The 24,624-nt window shown below is 41.4% G+C and overlaps 1 protein-coding gene across 2 annotated transcripts in view; it reads right to left on the bottom strand.

Annotated features, from left to right (window-relative positions):
• Positions 1–243: 243 nt before the first annotated feature.
• GPATCH2 (G-patch domain containing 2) overlaps positions 244–24,624 on the bottom strand; it is a 249,658-nt gene continuing 225,277 nt past the window's right edge. The window contains exon 10 of one of the 2 annotated variants that reach the window (XM_040351439.1): positions 244–820. In XM_040351439.1, coding sequence (XP_040207373.1) covers positions 651–820 — 170 coding nt within the window. In that variant the 3' untranslated portion in view covers positions 244–650. The remainder of the gene's footprint in view (positions 821–24,624) is intronic. The other variant, XM_040351440.1, reaches the window with a different exon arrangement.

Genomic DNA, 24,624 nt, shown 5'->3' with positions numbered 1-24,624 from the left:
TCACGTTTTGAATGGTTGCAGCTGATTTCATTTGGTATTCTTTTAATTTAGCCAGTTTTTACATTCTGTTAGCGCTTAAGTTATTCATTATATTAATTCACTGCCAATATTCTATGTAGAGTGAAGGTGGCCCTTTTGTCAATCCAGCCAATGTTCATAAGTTAGCAGCCTCGTCATTATGAAGACATTACTGCTGCCTCATGGTTTTCCAAACCTCATAATCATGATTAGCAGCCCCGGTTCTAACATGGCTGGAATGTTCACTGTTTTATTGGTTTCAAAGACAAAAAATAGGCCTTAAAAGAACAGGTTTGTGTAAAAAATTCATTACCACTTCACTATCTGTAGATGACAGGTGCACTCTAAAACCTACCATCTTTAATCTCTGAGAATGTGTCATTCCTTAGCCCAGCATTATTAACAGAATTTCATGAAATGTCATTGGTTGTGGTGTACAGCTCAGGTTGGTCACTACTTTCACAGTGCTAGCTGGTGATAACATTGCAGCTCTCCTGGATTTTTTTTTTTTTTTTTCAGTTGGAGAAAGAAACTTTGTATTTTCTTATAAAGAGTATTTTACAAATGACATTATAAACACACACATCGATATTCCTAAGACGTCTGGAGATGTAACATGCCGTGCGATTACATCAGCTGAACCCAAGTCCAAGTCCCTTTGGTCTTTGCATGGCTCGGATAGGCTCTGAAATCCCCTTCCCATCCGGTCCCAGTCCCGTGCCAGGGGTCCAGCCCATACTCTGAAGCATGCGGTTTCCAATGTTACTCTCTGGGATAGGTTGATTGTTTTCACCTATAAAACCTAAAAAGAAAAACAGGTCCATGAGAAAATCTATTTATCAGAACTATAGTCTTTAGATAAAAGTTATACAATCAAAACTCAACCAAAGCCACAGACAGGAGACGTTTGAACCCAAGAAAGAGAATAGATAAGCAAATGACTTATTATTACTTTTGCCCATATTAACATATTACAGATGTAATTTGTTGCATTTGTAATGTATTCTCACATTTCCGAGCATGCGTGGTCTAAAGGCCCGTACACACGGTAGGACTTTTTGCCAACAAACTTCAAAATCAGCAAGTTTTCAAATTAGTCCGATTGTGTGTACGCTCCATCGGACAAACTTTTTCGGGTTTCATCGGACAAAAAGTTCGGTCTGCAAACGGACAAACTTTACGTCAACAAGAGTCCGATGGTGCCTAGTCCGACCGTGTGTACAGCAAGCAATCAGACTTTTGTACAAAGTACAAACGCGCATGCTCAGAAGCAAAGACCAGCCGGAAGCCTTCTGTCTGGTAAAACTAGCGTTCTTATTTGAAAGAGCACATTTGTGACGCGGCAAGTTCTATAATCAAGAAAAGCAGCGCACATTCTCTTCTTCTTTATAGTGTGATAATACGAAAAGCTGCTTTGCTGGTGATACTGACGGAGTGAAAACAAATGTCTTTACTTTGGATTAGTGTATTTTAGTTATATGAATCAAACATATTTCTATATTTTTTTGTGGGTCAAGTTAGCACAACCCCATTGAACAACATGTCTGCTTGACGAACGGACGTTCAGAAACGAACAAAATTGCACGAAACTGAAAACTGCGAATGCACACAGACGAAACCTCTACTAACTCTTGATTAGCAGAAGGAGCCCAAAGGGTGACGCCAGAGAATTTAACTTCCTCTTTTAAACTCTCGTCAGTACTTTGAAACGTCACTACGTTCGTGTTTGTTGCCGAAAAAGTCAGAGCGTGTGTATGCTATGGGTGTGACCGGACAACTCCCTTCGGATAAAAATCCAAGGGAAAGTTTGTTTGATGTCCGACCGTGTGTACGAGGCTTTAGTCTTACTTTTTTTTGGACATATACTGTACTGATTAAATCAAAATTGTTTGAAAAAAACCTTCGTACCTTTCAATTCGGATAATTTAGCACAAATTATCGCGATCGGCTCACAAAAGCTTTGTACCAACAGATTATCGTACGACAGTGGTATTTTTCGTCCAATTTTCTCATTGTGTGTACTAGACATTACACTATTATCTCATTTAAATTTGTAAATGAAAACAAAGTGGTTGTAAAGACGGAATGTTTCTTATCATGCATTCTAGTCTGACTGTTATTCAGCTTTCACAAATAAATTTAGTCTACAATGTATACCAAAATTACACAGAAACCAGCAAGAACAAAGTTGCTACATCATTTGAAAAGGTGTACAAGACTCATACACATGAAGTATAGCAATCTGAGAAGACCCTACCTCCATATCACTTTTCTTCTCCCTTTTTCCCGTCAATAAAACAAAGGCCAATTTATCCATAGAACACGAGATCACATGAAAACACAGAGAAAATAAACAAAACCTGGTAATGTACAGAGACTTGGCACCATAAACATGCTCAGTGGACATCCTTAGATCACATAAAATAAAGACTGATGAGCATACAAATGCCTCGTACACACGATCGGAATTTCCGAAGAAAAAAGTCAGAAGGAATTTTTTCATCGGCTACTCCGACCTTGTGTGTGCCCCATCTCAGTTTTTCCTTCGGAAATTCCGACGGACTTAGAAAGAGAACATGTTTTTCCAATGGTAAATATATCTCGGAAATTCCGTTCGTCTGTATGGAACTTTGACGGAGATAGTATGTGAAAATATGTACCGAATGACATAAAACAGGCAACGGCTAGATGCCGTAAACGCTACAAAACGACCTATCAAAAAACAAGCCAATGGGAAGGAATCCAAGTCATTGAGACGCGCAGAAGATACATACACAGAAAGCTTCACACTCTATGAAGAACATCCTTTCACCATACCCCTTCTCCTCTCCCTCCTCACCGCCAACATAACAAAGGACAATTTATCCACAGAACACGAGATCACATAAAAACACAGAGAAAAAAAAAAACTTTACAAAGCCCCGGTAACTTACTGAGACTTGGCACCATAAGAATGCTCAGTGGAACACATGATAAATATCCTGTAGACCCTCTTTAAGATGGTGCTCATGACAGAATTACAGGCTACTTTACATGAAAATGAGAGATCATTCATTTCTGCTCAACAGCTGTCAGGACAGGTAGAGTCTATTTAAACAGCACGGCGGCATTCAATGCCATACCCTCCATTTTACCGGGACTGCCATGAATTAATTCAATTCCATCTGTAATCTAAAATCAGATCAGAGGTCTAACGCTGCTTGAGGGTAAACATCTGTTTAATCATTTTTCGACACAACAGCTTGCAAATATGCTGATTTCAAATGTTGCTTAATGTTTAAGAAGCGCAATATTCCTGGTATAAAGAGAGAAAACAAAAATGGCGCACTGAAAATCCGACTCATAGTCTATACACAGGCTGATCATTGCTGGAGCATGCACATCTACAGTGTTTTGTGTTGCTCTATATGGGCAAGAGTACAACCGAGTGTACACCCCATTCAAGGGATGGGGTTAGGGATGTTCAAGCAGTAGTAAACCGCATCAAATAAATAAAATATAGGACATGTTCCTTCAGAGCGCATGCGCCAGTGACGTCACGGGCTGCATCTAAAGTAAATGGTGCATGTTTAGGAGAGATAAATACTGTACTTACCTAATAGATAAAAATCATACAAGGGAGTTTACTCCCACTTTAATACTACAGCATACAAAGACATTTTAGACATGTATGTGCTTCCAGCCTTGTGGAAACTATTTTAAAAAAGGTTGTTTGTTGTACCTCTGTGCATAAAGCCAGTTCCTTAACTGCTTGCCGACCAGCGTACGATGATGTACATCGGCACAAAGGCGTGGCTGCGGAAATGGGCGTACAGGTCCCCTTTAAATTGTGGCTTAGTGGACGCATGCACAGCTGGCGGGGGGGTGCCCGCCGCGTACTCCGTGCCCGTGGGTCCCGCTGACTCGATGTCCGCTGGTGTCCCGCGATTGTGTCACTGAGAGGCAGAACGGGGAGATGCCTATGTAAACAAGGCATTTCCCTGTTCTGTCTAGTGACATAACACTGATCTACTGCTCTCTGTCATTGGGAGCAGTGATCTCTGTCATGTTCTACTGAGCCCATCCCCCCATCAGTTAGCATCACTCTCTAGGAAACACTTAACCCCTCCCTAGTGTTTAACCCCTTCCCTGCCAGTGTAATTTACACAGTAATCAGTGCATTTTTATAGCACTGATCGCTGTATAAATGACAAATGGCCCAAAGTAGTGTCAAAAGTGTCCTATGTGTCCGCCATATAGTCACAGTCGCGATAAAAATCGCAGATTGCCGCCATTACCAATAAAAAAAAATTATAAAAAAAGCCATAAATCTATCCCCTATTTTGTAGACTAACGTTTGCGCAAACCAATTAATATTGCTTTTTTTTTTTTTTACCAAAAATATGTAGAAGAATACATATTGGCCTAAACTGAGAAATATTATATATATTTTTGGGGGGGGGGGGGGGATATTTATTATAGCAAAAAGTAAAAAATATAGCATTTTTTCAAAATCATTGCTCTTTTTTTGTTTATCGCGCAAAAAATTAAAAACCACAGAGGTCATCAAATACCACCAAAAGAAAGCTCTATTTGTGGGAAAAAAGGGACGTCAATTTTGTTTTTGTGCAACGTTCTGTGACTGCGCAATTGTCAGTTAAAGCGACGCAGTGCTGTATCGCAAAAAGTGCTCTGGTCAGGAAGGGGGTAAATTCTTGCGGGGCTGAAGTGGTTAAAGACATGGTTGCATGAGTTTGATGTGGAGGAATTTGAGTGGCCTGTTTGGTGTTTGAACATTTATTTCATTGGCCAGAATTTTGTTATTTTAGCGTTTGAAATCAATAAATTCTGAAGTGCCAAACGTGCTTAGCCCTTAGGCGTGTTTAGGTCTTTTATGCCCAAAAGCTCCTCTCCTGAACACGATTCTGAACGCATTCAGGAGAAGGAGCTTTGACTGCCCCTAAACTCTGCTGCTCCTAAACTCCTCTTAAAGCCAATGGGGGAGATTTACTAAAGCTGGAGTATGCAGAATCTGGTGCAGCTGTGCATGGTAGTCAATCAGCTTCTAACTTCAGCTTGTTCAAATTAAGTGTTACTAAACCCAGGATCCGGCATTCACGATATCTGATCTCCCACAGTACACAGAACATGGAAATGCAATTATTTTAGTAAATATAAACTGCTAAATACCTGTTCACAAGACTGCTATATACTGCTGATGAGACTTATATCAGTGTCTGGTTAAAGCTTTTAGTAAGAGTTTTCCTTCTACTCTGACTGTCCTATGAGTCTGCAGGACCCCTGATTCTATCTGGGCAGTGCTGGATGGCCCTGTGCCGATCACATGCACCCTCCCAAAAAAAGAAGAAAGAAAAAACTCTCTAGCAATAAACACCAAACTGAGCATGTGCAGAGTGCCCCCAAGGCTCTGTTCTATCAGCAGATGGATTGAAGACTGTGGTAGAAAAGGAGGAAAAGAGAAGACAGGATCAAACAGCCTTTTTACACAATGCAAAGGATTAACTCCTTCACAGTGAGTCTAACCTGCATGCTTTACTGCATATACAGATTTTAGTGTTGTGAGTTTAACCACTTGCTTACTGGGCACATATACCCTCTTCCTGCCCAGGCGAAATTTCAGCTTTCGGCGCTGTCATGCTTTGAATGACAGACAATTGCGCGGTCGTGCGACGTGGCTCCCAAACAAAATTGACGTCCTTTTTTTCCCACAAATAGAGCTTTCTTTTGGTGGTATTTGATCACCTCTGCGGGTTTTATTTTTTGCGCTATAAACAAAAATAGAGCGACAATTTTGAAAAAAAAAAAACACAATATTTTTTAGTTTTTGCTATAATAAATATCCAATTTAAAAAAAAACTATTTTTTTTTCAGTTTAGTCCGATACGTATTCTTCTACATATTTTTGTTAAAAAAAAAATCGCAATAGGCGTATAGTGATTGGTTTGCGCAAACGTTATAACGCCTACAAAATAGGGGATAGAATTTTTTTTATACTAGTAATGGCGGCGATCTGCGATCTTTGTCACGACTGCAATATTACATCGGACACTTTTGACAAATTTTTGGGACCATTCACATTTATACAGCGAACAGGGACTGACTGGGGGAAGTGACCGATGGTTGTCCTTATGTACAAGGGACACACCATTGGTCTCCTCTCCCTGACAGGACGTGGAGCTCTGTGTTTACACACAGAGCTCCACGTCCCTGGCTCTATGACTGCCCCCAGTGGCACGTGGCCAGAGGCCGTATATAGATGGCCTCCCGGCAGATCAGAGCCACCTTGCGGCCGTATATAGTCGGCCGCAGGGTGGGAAGTGGTTAACAGCTTTAGCAATAAAAACTGAAAGCTTCTGCAGAGCTGCACAAGATTTTGCACTCTCCAGCTGTAGTAAATAACTCCCATTGTCTGCATCAACACCTAGGCTTTTATAGAGGTGTGTTCAGGGGTTACTTTCTCCCTGGTTTGGAGAAAGCCTCTTGAGGGGGGAGGGGGCGAGCAGGCAAGTCAGGACACTCTCTACTATCTGCAGATAGAGAAAGGAGCTGTGCGTTAGTGGGCATCCTGACACTCCTGCTCGCCCCCTCAAGAGGCTTTCTCCACACCAGGGAGAAAGCCTCGCATTACTGTGTGGAGTTACAGACAGAAGAACAGGAAGTGAGGATTTCTCAGAAGAAATAAGGACATTTAAAAGCAAAATGGAAGGATGAGGTAAGTGAAGGAGGACTGCACTAAGGTAAAGGAAGCTATTTAGGGAAAAACATTTTTTTCCTTTACAACCCCTTTAAAACAACAAGGGCAGAAGATTTAATAGATGGAAAGTTTTAAGGAATACTAGATCTAAACTACTAGGGCAGTGCAAGCATGGTTTGACACAAACCAGAAAATCACACTAAAGTAATTTTGGACTGTGTCAAAGAGATGATAAAAATGGTATTTAACCCCAAATTGTAATATATTGTATCTTATCAATCATTACGTGGCTGCATTAAATGTTTTATTTAATTTTTTAGACTTTTTAGTTTGTCCCAAACCTCTAACTACTACATCTGCAGGACAGTTTTTTCTGTTGCAAAACAGACTTACTGGCTAGTAAAAATAAAGGACATACTGTACAGTGGAACCTCAGATTGCGAGTAACACGGTTAACGAGAGTTTCGCAATACGAGCACTGTATTTTAAAAAATCGTGACTCGGTTTGCGAGTGTTGTCTCACAACACGAGTAGGATTCAGGCCAAAGCAGTGTGCAGTACCGCTTTTGGCCAGAGGTGGGTGCCGGAGCCGAGCAGAGCCGAAGTGCACGGAAAGGACAGCAAGGTTGACCTCGGCAAATCTCGGGTAGGAAGTCTTTCCGAGATCAGCCGAAGTGTCCTTCGGGCCTTTTTCACACGTTTCCAAAGGCTCTCCGCCCCCCCCCCCCCCCCGCATGTAGTATTGCATCCCATTGAAGTCAACGCGGAACAAATTATTTTTGTTTCCTTTGACTACAATGGGTAAACTCGCTTTGATATGCGGGTACTTTGGATTACGAGCATTCCCCTGGAACGGATTATGCTCGTAATCCGAGGTTCCACTGTATTTTGTTTTTTCTTATATTTTGGAAAAACAAATAAAAATGTATAGAAAAAAAAAAAAAAAAAAAAAAAGGAAGAAGAAAACAAACCTTTTTTTTTGTATTAACTTTATTTGATGTGCACCTTATTCATTGCATATTTCTGGAACTCAGAGAAACATTATGCTCTGGTGTGAACACGACACATAGAAAACTATTACATGTGTCATTGCAGTTACCTGCGTTTTTATCCAACAGGGAAAATGCAGGTAACTGCACGTGGACCCGAAGAATAGGTAAGCTGCAATATAATAAACGTCTGCTTTTGGGTTTAAGAAAACAGTTAAAAGAAAGATTTTCCATTATCAGCAAAAATATAAAATCTAATACCGAAAAGATTATAATTTTATTTAAAGAGTTATTACTGGGCATCCCGCAATCTGGCGGTACAATGTGCAGTCATAAATGGCAAGGTCCAATAACCTATAGTGGCTAATCATTTCTCACCTTAGAACAATTATTGCTAACTGGTTTGCTGATAAAATAGAAATGGACGTATATGCATACTAGTCTGAATTCTGTGCGGTTGAGCTACACATAAACCCCGGGATGAGCAGGGTTGCTTTATATAATTCACCCAATAGTGATGGCTGAAAATAGGATTTCTCAGAATCCCGTATCAGACATATGAAAAGGCACAGAGCGATCTGAGCTTCCAGCATAGCAAGGAGCGCTGAGGATGGTAATTTGTTTGCGTAATTGGCTCAAGAGATGAAAATCTTGTATCAGTCTCTCTTAGCCGCTAATCTATCCAGCTGACTGCAAGCCTAATTGGCAGCTTGTTTAGTAATTTGGCTTCTAAAGTGGTTCTATTGATGTTGGATAAACAGCCAATAGAAGGGGAGGTAATACTCGCTGTTTATCTTTTACACATGTGACTGTTTTATGTGGTTTCTTCAATGTGTGGAGTGTATTTCTGTGCGTTTCCAGTATAAAATATGGAAATTTGTGACTACTGGGACCTCCTACTTTAAAAAAAAGTACACCTGCAATTTAGAAGTAGGCATGATGTTGTGAAGTCTAAGGCCTCGTACAGACGACCGGACAGTCCGCTGAAAACGGTCCGCCGGACCGTTTTCAGTGGACATGTCCGGCCGGAGATTTCTGTATGATAGTTGTACACACCATCATACAGAAATCCGAGCGTATACGATACGCGGTGACGAGCGCGGCCCTGGAAGTTCAATGCTTCCACGCATGCGTCGAAGTGATTCGACGCATGCGAGGGATGGTGGCCGCTCGAACATGTACGGTGAGTCTGTACAGACGACCGAACATGTCCGACGGACAGGCTTCCAGCGGACATGTTTCTTAGCATGCTAAGAAACATTTGTCCGCTGCAAAACGGTCGGCTGGACAAATGTCCACTGGAAACCTGTCCGGTCGGCCGTACACACGACCGAACATGTCTGCTGAAACTGGTCCGCGGACCAGTTTCAGCAGACATGTTCGGTCGTGTGTACGGGGCCTAAGTTGCGGGAAAGGCGGAATGGCCATCAATGGTGATCTTTAGATGTGAAGCTCCTTATTTCGAGCATTCCTTGTGTTTTTCGGACCATCTTTGAACTTCTGGTGGTCGGATCTTATCATACAGGGAGATTTAGATGAGCATCCGGTAATTATATATTGTATATAATATTTATATACACTGTATACACACACACATATACACACAGTGGATATAAAAAGTCTACGCACCCCTTTCAAAAGGTCAGGTTTCTGTGATGTAACGAAATGAGACAAAGATAAATAATTTCAGAACTTTTTCCACCTTTAATGTGACCTATAAACTGTACAACTCTGTTGAACAACAAACTGAAATCTTTTAGGTGAAGGGAAGTAAAAATAAAATAATATGGTTGCATAAGTTTGCACACCCTTAAACAAATACTTTGTTGAAGCACCTTTTGATTTTACTACAGCACTTAGTCTTTTGGGGTATGAGTCCATCGGCATGGCACATCTTAACTTGGCAATATTTGCCCACTCTTCTTTGCAAAAACATTCCAAATCTGTCAGATTGTGAGGGCATCTCCTGTGCACAGCCCTCTTCAGCTCACCCCACAGATTTTCAATTTGATTCAGGTCTAAGCTCTGGCTGGCCCATTCCAAAACTTTAATCTTCTTAAATTTAGCTAGGCTCGGATGTTATTCTTGTTAAGAAAAGGCTTCCATCTTGGCACTCTAGCCCATAGCCCAGACATATGAAGAATATGGGAGATTTTTGTCACATGTACCACATAGCCAGTACTTGCCAGATATTCCTGCAGCTCCTTTAATGTTGCTGTAGACCTCTTGGCAGCCTCCATGACCAGTTTTCTTTTTGTCTTTTCATCAATTTTGGAGGGACATCCAGTTCTTAGCAAAGTCACTGTTGTGCCATATTTTCTCCACTTGATGATGACTATCTTCACTGTGTTTCATGGTATATCTAATGCCTTGGAAATTATTGTGTACCCTTCTCCTGACTGATACCTTGTAACAATGAGATCCCTCTGATGCTTTAGAAGCTCTCTGTGGACCATGGCATTTTCTGTAGGATGCGACTAAGAAAACGTCAGGAAAGACCTATTAGAACAGCTGAACTTTATTTGGGGTTAATCAGAGGCACTTTAAATGATGGCAGGTGTGTACTGACTCCTATTAAACATGGGTTTGAATGTGATTGCTTAATTCTGAACACAGCTAAATCCCCAGTTATAAGAGGGTGTGCACACTTATGCTTTTATTTTTTAATTTTTTAAACTTCCCCCCTAAAAGATTATAGTTTGTTTTTCAATTGAGTTGCACAGTTTATAGGTCACATTAAAGGTGGGAAAAGTTATGAAATTATTTATCTTTGTCTTGTTTTTTTTTTACATCACAGAAACCTGACATTTTAACAGGGGTGTGTAGACTTTTTATATCCACTGAATATATTCACATGCTGTTAAATATTGGAAAGCACAATTGATGCACATTAGTTTTGACTGTGCAGGGAGGGTCTTGGACAACTGGAGACAACTCATTGTTCTAACACAGACCCAGTGGTCCTCGCCTTTAGTGCCCTGCTGGAGATAGGGACTTTGAGTTAGGCTACAGTGCTAATAAAGAAAAAAAAGGAAACATTTAAAAACGTTGCAGCCCTGTAGCATGCACAGACTGTAACCGTTTAGAAATGGGTCTCCCTTATTTATATTCCGACCAGTTCTCTTTTATCTTCTTGTCCATGGAGGATAGCTCTTCTTCTGAAGACATGACCTGTTGAGGGTACTTGAACACTAAAACTAAAGAACACAGAACTAAGGGACACTTGAACACCCCCCTCCCTTGTGCAATCGCCAATTGTCCAGCCCTCAAGACGCGAGTATGATACAACAAAATCTGCTGGAATGTGACTTTGACTCGAGGCTGGAACTATAAATTTAGAAATCAATAAGCAGCTCTATCAATATTCATTTTACTTTTTCAATAGAAAATACAGAGGTGAAAGAGCAGAGAATAAGCGAGGGAGGTAAAACAAATTGCGTGTTCTTGTCACAATTAATAAATGTTTATCCAATAACATACAGCGACTCCTCTACAGTTTGTTATAATACCACGCGCCGATCTTTGGCCAGTAATTGGGTTTGTAAATATTTATAAAATAGAAAAAAATAAATGCAATTTAAAACTTTGAGCCAGCTGGAAGCCAATGGTTTTATATATATATTAACCCGTTCAGATGAAGCATGCCAATACACAAGGCAGGGATTAGCACACAATATTGGTGGTACAAATGTATGACAATCCTTCCATGTGCGGAGTGCAAACCATCACACAGAAGGGTCTCATGAGACTTTCATCACTCAAAGGAGGGCTCAGTATTTTTCTTCTATGTTCTATGCACACATAGCAGCAATACAACCAATCATTTCATTATTCACTCAAACATTTGTAAATAACCAACAAATAATACATTTAGGACAATGCTTAAAACGAAACCCCCCTAAAAAAATCCCATAGTCTATAAAGCCCAACTCCTGGTTGGGCAAATCCTCCACCCAAAGAAGGAGTTTTCCACCCTTTGATACTCTAAATGATTTTGTATACATTTTATGGAGCCGTCTGTTATGGTCATGTTATGTCCTGGGATCCTCTTCATACTCTATATAAGTGTGTTGCTATGGCTATTTTAGTCATATTTATAGCATATAGCATAAATATGGAATAATATATCAAGACCATGTATTGTTGTGAAGATTTCCCCTATTCAATTGCTAACAAACCTGTTAGGCTGGTTCATGAGCTTGGGATAGAAAATTGTGCTACAGGAAGTAGGGGGAGGGGATGAAAGGACTTGAGCAAGCCATGTGCTGAGGAACAAAAAAAAACTGGTAAAAGCAAGAGGCAGTGTGGAAGATCCTGGAAGAAAAAGATTCCATCACCAGGTAAAGTAACTGCTTAGTGTATGCCTAAAACATACTGTACATTTTGCATGCTTATTTACTAGGAAAGATAGCTTGTGCATGTTGTAGGCATATTTTGTAATACATGCTGTATGCCATGAATTGTTTTCCCTACAATTGTATGTGCAGCACGCCTAGGGTTAAGTGGCTAGGTTCTTATTTATGTCTATAAGAGATAGAAAAGAAGATCTTCTTGCGCGATTCTCCGCAACGCTATGCTATTCTTCACCTCCATGTTCCAGTGGTCCAAGGTCCTGACATCATCATCAAGACCAATGTAATATCCATAGCCCTACATTTGATGTGATGATGTGGAGGGACAGTCCAAAACCAGAGCACGTGGAAGCACCAACTGCCGAGGTAGTGGAGGATCAGGTAAGTAAAAGTGTTTCTCCTCCCCCTAGACCTAATTGAGCAGTTAACCTTTGCAGTGCAGATGCCACATCACTGCAAGGGATCATTTTTAAAATTCCAGGAGTTGGGCTTTAAGGTTATATTTTTTAGATATACTCGAAAGAGCATTTTGTATGCATATATAGCACACATTCATTTATAGCCCTTGAAACCAATGTACTAAAGAAATCTCTTACATCACTACAGGAAATCCAGAATTAGATGAAGACTTTGAAGTCAATTTGGTAAGTGTTACAGAGAGCCCCTTACTCTTTGGAGAAAACACTGATTAGCTTATGCACAATGTCTGGCAAACATTAGCTGATTGCTTTTCCTCGGTATTAACAGAACACTTTTATAGCTTGTTCTGAGTGCGAAGATGAAGCAGCAAGTCCGCTATACAGAGCAAAGTGAAGGTTTTATAGGCCACCCAGACTTGTCGTAGTAACTATTCCCTGGCTAAACACATAAATCCAGTTGAAGAGTAGGTGTCACCTTGTGGGGGAAGCCGTGGGTTGAAAACTGCTTTCTACTGTAGCCTCATGGTAGAGGTTTGGCAGTGGATTGGGTGAGGGGTGCCAAGCTACGTATACTAAAGGAGAAGTCGCATAATACCCTGGCAAAATAACTCCAGACAATGTAGATAGAACATATTTAACCCCAAAGCAAATTTGTTCTTCTATTTTCATCTGGTGATACACCCAGCAAGGCTGTCGTTTTTCAAGCACAAACTCTCCAGCAGAATGTAGCAGAATGTATACATGGAAAAGACAAACCATGTAGAGGTGAGTCAGACTTGTAGCTTTGCAATTAGCAAATCGTATGCTCCCGCTCTGTGGAATAAAGTGTGGAAACCCCAAAAAAATAAAACATGGGTAGATGTCCACATTCTAACTTTGTCTTTAACAACATCTGAATTTTTTCATAAATGGGAAAGTTGTGAAAGTATTCATAACTTTGTGCTAACATGCGGTCTCACCCGCCATGGATTTGAACATCTATGGTGGTCCATATCACTCAAGGTAGGGTGGGGTAATGGCTTGCGAGCCACACAGATGCAGTCCTGAAAAGATTGCATTTATTGTACTAGACAGATATCTCACCGCTCCAGGTGAGCCCCGTGAGCAATCAAGGGTTGTTGAACCACCAAGGTGCTGGCAATGCTGATGATAGCAAATAAATGGACGAGAACTGGACAGCCGCACTCCAAAATGATGGATAAGTGATTTTGGAGTGCGGCTGTCCAGTTCTCGTCCATTTATTTGCATTTATTGTATTAGTCGTTTGATAGCCAAGTGGATAATCTTAGGCCCATTTTAAAACGGGGTGGACTCTGCCAGGAATCTGCTCAGCAGGGAATTTGTCCGCTGATCCTCGCTGAGCAGGCGGATGGCTGGCCCATGTTATGACACAGACATAGCCAGCTCTCCGATGGGGGCGGTCGATTGTATAAAGACGGCCTTGTCCATTTACACCTACAAATTCTGGGTGAACCCTTTGCACACTGGTATACACCCTTTCCAGCAAACTATGCAAATGTAAAACTGGGATTTCTTAGTTCACACATATTGCAATACATGCTTAAGCTAACCAACTGCACCAAGGTAATCCTTCTTATGGACAGTCCTGCACTGCTTTGCCACTGCAAATGCTATGGTGGACACCATGTCAACCTGAGGCATAGACACACAAGTTGGTGGGAGCTACTAGGTCCAGGTCTGGTCACTGACCTGCGTTACAACAGAGAAAAGATATACCTGTGCTCAAATTCCAATAGCTTGTACGTGTATTTAAACTATCAGGTGCTAAAGGCTCGTGACCACATATTAAAGTGGTTGTAAACCCTCCCCCTGAAGTTACACCTACAGGTAAGCCTAGATTAAGGCTTACTTGTAGGTGTTTGTAATATCTCCTAAACCTACATGGTTTAGGAGATATTTGCCAAAAGGTATACGACATATGCTCCGACTTTGGGAGCACATGTCGCATGACGTGTGTAAATCAATGATTCCCTATGAAAGCCATCCTAACTGGTCCAACACGGGCCCAACTTTGAAAAAGGTTCCTGCACTACTTTGGTCTGACTTTAGTCTATTGAATATCATTGAAGTCGGATCAAAGTCAGATCCTTGTCATAACCATCTGACTTGTGACATCCGATATGGTGATTACAGCAGCAGTAAAAGGAATTTATGTCACTCTGGGACTGTTTTAATTGGTCAAAGGACAAGTTAGACTATCTCAAAGTTGGAGCAAAAACTTATCTTGTTCATTCAAGTCGGATGGAAGTAGGACTGAAGTAAGACCGATGTCGAAGGGCAAAGTAGGATGTCGTACAAGTGTGAACCCAGTTCACACATATTGTAATACAGCGGAACCTCGGATTGCAAGTAACGCGGTTAACGAGTGTTTCGCAATACGAGAATTGTTTTTCTAAAAATTCTAACTCGGTGTGCGAGTGTTGTCTCGCAAAACGAGCGGAATTCAGGCCAAAGCTGTGTGCAGTACTGCTTTAGGTCTAAGGTGGGGGCGCTGGAGCCAAACGGCGGCGATCGCCGCCGTTTGGAAATGCACAGAAAGGCCCGGGGACAGTTCGGCTGATCTCGGCAAACCTCGGAAAGACTCCGTTCACGAGCCTGAGTTTTGCCAAGGTCGGCCGAACTGTTTCCGAGGCTCTCCGACGCCCCCGCCTCTGGCCGCATGCGGTATTGCATGCCATTGAAGTCAATGTGGAACTAATAATTTTCGTTTTCATTGACTTCAATGGGGAAACTGCCTTTGACATGCGAGTACTTTGGATTACGAGCATTCTCCTGGAACGGATTATGCTCGTAATCCAAGGTTCCACTGTACATGTTTAAGCTAACCTACTGCACCAAAGTAATCCCTTTTTAGGCCAGTCCTACACATGTATCACAATATGTGTGAACTAAAATTCCCTGTTTTACATTTGCAAAGTTTGCTGGAAAGGGTGTAAAGCAGTGTGCAGAGGGTCCATCCAACTTTTATAGTGTTGATTATGTGGTCAAGCCCCTTTAGCACATGATAGTTTAAATACATGTATAAGCCATTAGGATTTAAGCACAGGTATATTTTTTCTCTGTCCATTAACACCTGACTGCCATTCGATCAACGGAAGGGGAATGGATCCCCATCCGACTGTTGTTCACATATTGAACTGGATGTTGACGGGTATAAACGGACACATGTCTGTTTACATCCACCTGTCCATAGGGGATAATGGAGGGTCCACTTGAAAAACTGACAGGTGGACCCGATAGATCCGCCCCTTTGAAAAGGGTTTTACTTTTGAAAGTAAGCAGTGATCCAAACACACGCTAATAGCATCCGCAAATACCTTGTGCAATCTGCCCAAGTATTGACACCTAGGGCAACATTTATATTGCACTGGTCTAAAGTATATCAAAACACAGATTTTTTTTTCTATTTTGAGGATAAGTACATTTTCTGCAAGCACAGGAAAATACCTGTTGTTCCTGGCAGAAATTAAATGTCCTCATTCCTTAGTACCTGTTCAATGAACTGGCGAACACAACCATTGTTATCAGCTTTCTCAGCTCTAGAGGTGGGGAGGAGAGGTTTTCTGTTGTACTAACATACTTCCTGGTCTAGGGTGGCAACGCTGTGGCGCCATACATACAGTACACTAAGTGTTGTCACTAGGGTTGTTGTCCCGATACCGATACTAGTATCGGTACCGATACCAAGCATTTTCCCCCCGAGTACTTGTACTCGGGGAAAATGTTTTGAATGCTTCACCCAATACCTGGGCAGTCAGGGATGATCGGTGCGGCGGGGGGAGTTACAAGCTCCAATCTCCCTGTATAGATTTCAATACAGCCTGAAAGTTTTTCCCCAGTCCCCCCCCCTTCAGCTGCTTTAGTGAAATCTATACAGCGGTGATCGGTGCTTGTAACTCCCCCCCAAAGCCGCACCGATCACCGCTGACTGTCCCTGTAGCCTCCTCCAGTTCCCCGATCCGTGCTGCTCTCCCCGTCCGCGCTCCGTGTCCCCCCTCCATGCTGGTGCTGTTCTCCTCCATTCTGCTGCTGTCCCCCTCCTCGCTCGGTGTCACCCTCAGTTCTTCTGCTCTCCCCCTCCTCGCTCGGTGTCACCCTCAGTTCTTTTGCTCTCCCCCTGCTCTCCCCCTCCTGGCTCGGTGTCACCCTCCGTTCTTTTGCTCTCCCCCTCCTCGCTCGATGTCACCCTCCATTTTTCTGCTCTCCCCCTCCTCGCTCGATGTCACCCTCCGTTCTTCTGCTCTACCCCTCCTCACTCGGTGTCACCCTCCATGTCCCCTTCCATATCCTCCTCCGCCCCCTCTTTCCTCAATCTGTCTATGCAGAGCAGAGGTAAGAGCAGCTAAACCCGGCTCCTACCTTTTCCGAATAAGTGATCAGTGACTCTGTCCATTCATATAACTGAAACATCGCAACCTGTGTTTACGATGATTTAGTTTATGAATGGAGAGGAGTATCTGTCTCCTGTCCATTCATTTTCGGTGCATCTGAGGCCGCTGAGAAAGTGACTGGGGAATCTGTGTCCTTTAGTCCCTTTTTCTGTCTCAAAGGGGAGATGTAAGAGGTCTGTTAAGACCCCTGATATCTCACCAAAGCCCCCCAACAGGGCTAAAAAATAAATAAATAAAAATAATTGTAAAAAATAATAAAAAATTAAATAAACACACTGACAACACCCCCCCCCCCAAAAAAAAAAAAAAAGCATTGTAGAAAAACATAACAAATACAAATTTAAAAAAAAAAAAAAAATAGTGACACATGTGCCACTGTCACATGACATAAAAAAAAAGTATTGGTATTGGAGAGTATTTGAAAAAAAGTATCGGTACTTGTACTCGGTCTTAAAAAAGTGGTATCGGGACAACCCTAGTCACCCTGGGACACAAAGTAGGCTACTATCAGGATCACCAGATGAAAAGAAAAGAAAAAATATCCACTAGAAAACAAATGCAGCCCCCCATATATAAGGGCTGATAAGATGCAATATTTTAAATTTTTATTCTTTGATTTCTATACATTTTAACATAGAGATCTTACCCATAGTAATCAATCAGGTATCCACTTTTAATCTCAAGGGAAATGATTGGTCACCATGACACGATTCATCTTTTTGTGGAGAACTTTTCTCTAGCCTTTATACATATTCTCCAGTAATATTTTCTGTCGGAGAACTGGGATGGAATTTCACTTTAAATAGTAATAACATGTTTAGGTATTTGTCCTTTTCCTAATAGATGTGATCATATTTTCTCTCTCCGATGTTCTTGTATGATGTAGTAATAAAGACAACAATATAGTGTCACCGTTGCTGTAAGGTGTATTTTGTCCCCAAGTAGAGCCCCTAATTTGCTCACAAATAACAATGTCTGATTAAGACGCTCTACTCCAGCCTAAGAGGTGGATTTAATACTCCACTTTCCCCGATATTAAATTCCACCTGTCACTGGATTGTAATAGAGGTTTAAGGTCTTTAATTCACACTTAGATTTTAAACAGCCAAGCTGAAGGCATCTAGCTAAATCATTGAGGAGTTTGTCCTTTGCATGTTTTGTTTACAATGCAGTTTTGGGCTTTCCATCTCTGTATTTTTATATTCCGTAATGCTCAATTCAAGCCAAGATAAGTATACTTATACATATACTTAAAAAAAAAGAGAGACAGGTATGTCTAGATGAGTCCAAAGAGATTTTAAAATTACTGTCACAATATAATTTTTGTTTTGACGTCAGGAAACACTGGAAAAATATGTGAAAAGGAACCAAAAGCTCCACCTTCTGGCAGGATATAAAAATTTGCAATATTTCATTGTTCCCTGTTCTAAAGTAGAAATTAAAGGGGTTGTAAAGGAATTTTTTCCCCCCTAAACAGCTTCCTTTACCTTAGTACAGTCCTCCTTCACTTACCTCATCCTTCCATTTTGCTTTTATATGTCCTTATTTCTTCTGAGAAATCCTCACTTCCTGTTCTTCTGTCTGTAACTACACACAGTAATGCGAGTCTTTCTCCCTGGCGTGGAGTGTCGTGCTCGCCCCCTCCCTTGTACTACAGAAGAGTCAGGACGCCCACTAACACACAGCTCCTTTCTCTATCTGGATAATTGGTGAGAAATTCAGTGCGCTACTGTGAGTAAACGAATATGATAATATAGCAGTGATAATAGGATGTGTAAAATAAATAAATCTGAGGCCGCTGTATCTAAGAGTGTTCACATAACACAAAATGAAAATAGATAAATAAACAGATGATAAGCGCTTCAAATACGTGATCTAATTCACAGTGGAGGGTAATACCAGTGATGAGTGCACAAACACAATAAGAGGTTAAATGTGATAAATAACCAATAAAATATTTTCAAAATATCACAAATGATATGAACCTGAGAAGGTGCAAATAGTGCAATGAGATGTCCTTCAATATTAAATGCAAACAACAATTGGTGCAAGTAGTGGTTCAAAAAATTGAAAAATATATAAAAGAAAAAATGAATGGATGATAATGAGATCAGAGTGTGATCGACAGTCTATATAGGATGGATCAAATGAAATCAATTTCTGAATCTCTGCTCTCCTCCCTCAAGTGGTAAGCAAATATCCTCATAAGTGATGTAGTTCCCTTACCTGCAGGGTACTATATATGAGCATATAGTATAGACTCCACGACGTGATGGTCCTGCTCCTCCGAGTATGGATGACTCCTCCTGCTCCAGCTGATGGGTCTCTCCAAGCTGCAGGGTACTATATGTGAGTATATAGTGTAAACTCCACGACGTGATAGTCCTGCTCCTCCGAGTATGGATGACTCCTCCTGCTCCAGCTGATGGGTCTCTCCAAGCTCCGTGGTCCGTGGTGAGCAGTGAGATGGGGGAGAAAGGAAAAAAGTGCCTCCAATAATGCAGTAGGTATGGGCTCAATCCGGTTTATTATAGTAAAAGTTAGGTATGCAGGTACATTTTGCAGGGATGGGCACATGCAGATGACAAATTTTAAAAATCCCGGGGACGCGGCGTTCTAGGTACCGCCTGACGTCTGGTGGCCTCCGGCTTGTGCGGGTGTGTGAATATTGCCGGAGCCGGAGGCCACAAGCCGGAGGCCACCAGACGTCAGGCGGTACCTAGAACGCCGCGTCCCCGGGATTTTTAAAATTTGTCATCTGCATGTGCCCATCCCTGCAAAATGTACCTGCATACCTAACTTTTACTATAATAAACCGGATTGAGCCCATACCTACTGCATTATTGGAGGCACTTTTTTCCTTTCTCCCCCATCTCACTGCTCACCCCGGACCACGGAGCTTGGAGAGACCCATCAGCTGGAGCAGGAGGAGTCATCCATACTCGGAGGAGCAGGACTATCACGTCGTGGAGTCTATACTATATGCTCATATATAGTACCCTGCAGGTAAGGGAACTACATCACTTATGAGGATATTTGCTTACCACTTGAGGGAGGAGAGCAGAGATTCAGAAATTGATTTCATTTGATCCATCCTATATAGACTGTCGATCACACTCTGATCTCATTATCATCCATTCATTTTTTCTTTTATATATTTTTCAATTTTTTGAACCACTACTTGCACCAATTGTTGTTTGCATTTAATATTGAAGGACATCTCATTCCTTTCTCTATCTGCAAAGTAGAGAGTGTCCTGACCCTCCTGCTCGCCCCCTCAAGAGGCTTTCCCCACACCAGGGAGAAAGTGACGCATTACGGTGTGTAGTTACAGACAGAAGAACAGGAAGTGAGGATTTCTCAGAAGAAATAAGGACATTTAAAAGCAAAATGGAAGGATGAGGCAAGTGAAGGAGGACTGCACTAAGGTAAAGGAAACTATTTAGGGGAAACAAATTTTACCTTTACAACTCCTTTAAGGCAAAACTTTATTTTTTTCATGTTGGATGGAGTAAAGCCTGGTACACACGATCGGATTTTCTGCGGACAAAGTGTAGGACTTTAGTCAGATGGCCAGGAATCTGTCTAGCATACACACAGCAAAGAATTGTCAGCCAACAAACACGAAATAACATGTTTTTTCAGCTCTTTAGCTTCTGAGCATGCGTGTTTGTACTTTGGAGTTTTGTCCGACATACTTGTGTACACACGATCAGAAGCATAGCATACTATCTCATTATGAATGACTTACCTGAGATCGAAGCCCCCGAAGCGCTTCTCTTTCCCCTCCTCTGCAGCTGCCATGTCCCCTCCAAGCGCCTTCCGGGTATCGCTGCTCCGGCGCTGTGACTGGTCGGAGCGGCGATGACGTTACTCCCACGCATGTGAGCGAGACCGGCATAATCCCGGCATGATTCCATTCATAAAACCAGGATGCTCAGTGCGCCTGCGCCATTGTCTACGGTGCAGTGTTTTCTGCAAATATATCCTTAACCATGTAGGTTAAGGAGATATTTCTTGCACCTACAGGTAAGCCTTAATCTAGGCTTACCTGTAGGTGCAAGTTGTCAGAGTGGGTTTACAACCACTTTAAAGGGGTTGTAAAGGTTTGTTTTTTATTTTCAGAAACGCAAACTAAAAGTTTTTTTTTTTTTCTGCCTCTAAAAGTTAAACTCAAACAATGCCTCCTAATGTCCCAATGTGCATGGACACATAGGATAACATTTAGCTGCTTCTGCAGGCAGAACACAACATTTCTGTAGAAGCAACATTTTTTAAACCAGTGTACATGGAACCTTAAAGGGGTTGTAAAGGTTTGTTTTTTATTTTATAAATAGGTTCCTTTAAGCTCGTGCATTGTTGGTTCACTTACCTTTTCCTTCGATTTCCCTTCTAAATGTTTTTTTCTTTGTTTTTTCTGTCCCTTTGGGGAGCTGGGAATCATTTCAGAAATCTCCAGATCCTGCACCTGGTCTACCTTCCTGGCTATGAGATTATCCATCTCTTCCTTCAGTGGTAATTATCAGTGTTTCTATTTTACAAACTTATCCGATGTATGCTTTGAAATGTTTCAAGTTGCATAAATCTTTTCCTATATATTTACAGTTAACCTTCCCCCTGAGGATGACCACATATGGTCGAAACGCGTCTGTAATACTGTTTATGTTGGTGTCTTCACCTTACACCATTGAACATTATGTTTCATAATATAGCCAGTACTTTGTTTTAATCTGAATATGTCATTATTATATTAATAAAAATAATTTATTTCATTTTTATAATGATCATCTAATTATATTGCTGTTCAAAGCCTCATGGGGGAAATTTCCCATGTTTCAATGTTATCCTATGTGTCCATGCACATTAGGAGGCTTTGTTTGAGTTTAACGTTTAGAGGCAGAAAAAAAAAACCTTCTGGTTCGCGTTTCTGATTGGAGCTTGGAGGCAGAAAAAAACCCGTAAAATTCCCCTAAACTCTATGCAAAAAATGCTCTATAAGGCCCGGATTCACGAAGATACGCCGCGTAAGTGTAAATGTGCGCCGTGCCCACAGAACTAGATACGCCTGAAATTAGGCTTTATCCGACCGAAGTAAGTTTCCTACGCCGTCGTATCTTGGGCGCATATTTACGCTGGCCGCAAGGGGCGCTCCCATTGATTTACGATTCGAATATGCAAATGAGTGAGATACGCCGATTCACGAACGTAGTTGCGCCCGGCGCATAATATACGCGGTTTGCGTAAGGCTTACGTCCGGCGTATAGTTATTCCCCATCTATGAGGCGCAACTCAAGCAAAGGTATGGACTTGGGAACTGCCGTTGTATTTTACGTTGTTTACGTAGTAGTACGTGAATAGGGCTGGGCGTAGGTTACGTTCACGTCGTAGGCAGTGATCCTTCGTATCTTAGGGAGTAGTTCCGACGTGATTCTGCGCATGCGCACTGGGATGCGTCCACGGGACGGTGCATGCACCGTTCGTTCGGCCCATCATTTGCATGGGGTCACGGTTCATTTAAATGGATCACGCCCACTTCCACCTACTTTGAATTAGGCCGGCTTACACCTACGATTTTACGTTACGCCGGCGCAACGTTGGGAGCAAGTGCTTTGTGAATACTGTGCTTGCCTCTCTGTGTTACGTCGGCGTAGCGCATATGAGATGTGCTACGCCAGCAGAAATATGCGCCGCTGTCTGTGAATCCGGCCCTGTGAGTTTTTTTTTACTCCCGAGAGACGAGACGTTTTTTTAAGCCCAGTGTGCATGGCACCTAAATGTGTTTTTCAGGTAACGATCCTGTTGGAGGACCCATGGACCTTTGACAAAGATTTTCTGACACTGGCCACTACATTTCACTCCAGAATGGTGCACCAAAACAGCCCATAAACAGTTCCCTCCATGATTCCGTATGGTGTTCTTTTCTTTAAAAGCTTTATTTTTTTCATCTGTTTCCCAAAAAGCTTCCGTTTGCTTTATCTGTCTACAGGACATTCTCCCAGAAGCATTGTGGCTTGTCAATATTCATTTTAGCTTTTTATGTTTTTTTTGTTGTTTTTTTTTTTTTCAACAGTGGAGTCCTCCTGGGTCTTCTTCCTTTGAGCCCACTGTGCTCAAAAAGTGATGGATGGTGTGATCAGACACTAATGTAACTTTGACCTTGGAGTTCAGCTTGTATTCTTTTGGAAGTTTTCCTTGGCTCTTTTATCTACCATTCACACTGTCCTCCCATGGACCTCAAACTTTCTAATGATATTTGCACTTGTAGCCACATGAAGCTGCCTATACATTTTCTTTCTGGTCTTCATAACTCTCTCCTTTGCTTTCCCTAGTCTGTGTTTAGTATAGTTCACATAATCATGTCAAACAGAAGAATGACTACTTTTCTCCATTGAAATGGTATGACTTATGCCGCGTACACACGATCGGTCAAACCGATGAGAACGGTCTGATGGACCATTTTCATCGGACCAAACCGATCATGTGTAGGCCCCATCGGTTATTTATCCATAGGTTAAAAAAAGCAATCTTGTTTTAAATTTAACCGATGGATTCCTAACCGATAGAAAAAAAACGATGGTTTGTAGGCACGTCCATCGGTTAAAAATCCACGCATGCTCAGAATCAAGTCGACGCATGCTTGGAAGCATTGAACTTCGTTTTTTTTCAGCACGTCGTCGTGTTTCACGTCACCGCGTTCTGACACGATCGTTTTTTTTAACCGATGGTGTGTAGGCACGACTGACCATCAGTCAGCTTCATCGGTTAACCAATGAAAACGGTCCATCAGAGCGTTCTCATCGGATGGACCGATCGTGTGTACAGGGCTTTACTGATCACAATTACAATATGGAAGATATGTATGATACCAATCACAGAAAAAGTTTGCCAAGATGCAATTATTCAATTACGGTACTTATAATCTTTTCCAGGGGTACCAAGAACAAATCTGTTCAGCCCATTTTAGAATATCTTTGTACAATAACCAAATGATCTTTTTTTTTTGCTTTACAGGGGAGGAAGGTACGCATGTCCACATCTGTGCTTGTGCATATATATATTAGAGCTGCACAAGATTAATCGTCAAGAATCGTTATCGCAATTGTTTCCCCCTTGCGATCTTGACAAAGCATTTCCCGATCTTTCTATGCAGAGAATTCTCTCTGCTCTGCTGAAGCCGAGAGCCGCCAAAGGAAAGGAAACAAAAATCCGGGCAGTCTGCCAAGTATCACAACATTCTTTATCAGTGGAACTCAAGTCTAAATATTGTAACAATTTATCCTTTACATCAAATCAATAGACTTCTGTATGTAAATGAGGAAAGTTTAACAACTTAAACGCTAAACCTTTTTCTGACATTTGTTGGTTTCCAGTTAAAATCATTATTTTTTTTCTAGAAAAGTAATTAGAACCCCCAACCATTATATATATATATATATATATTGCAATGTTTTATGTCAGACTATTTGCGCAGCGGTCTTTCAAATGCATTTTTTTTGGGAAAAAATTACTTTAATGAATTAAAAAACAAAAAATTAACCAGTAAAGTTAGGCCAATTTTTTTTGTATAATGTGAAAGATTTTACACCGCGAGAATCGTGATGTTTATTCTAAGCAAAGAAATCATGATTGCCATTTTGCCCAGAATTGTGCTGCTCTAATTATATATATTATATATCCATCCAAATAAAAAAAGTGTATGCATATATGATAAGCGTCATCTAAAAGAAAGAATAAATAAAT

This window comes from Rana temporaria, chromosome 4 (genome assembly GCF_905171775.1).
Source record: "Rana temporaria chromosome 4, aRanTem1.1, whole genome shotgun sequence".
NCBI lineage: Eukaryota > Metazoa > Chordata > Amphibia > Anura > Ranidae > Rana > Rana temporaria.
Note: the sequence above shows the minus strand (reverse complement) of the source record. Positions and strands in the feature narration are given on the sequence as shown.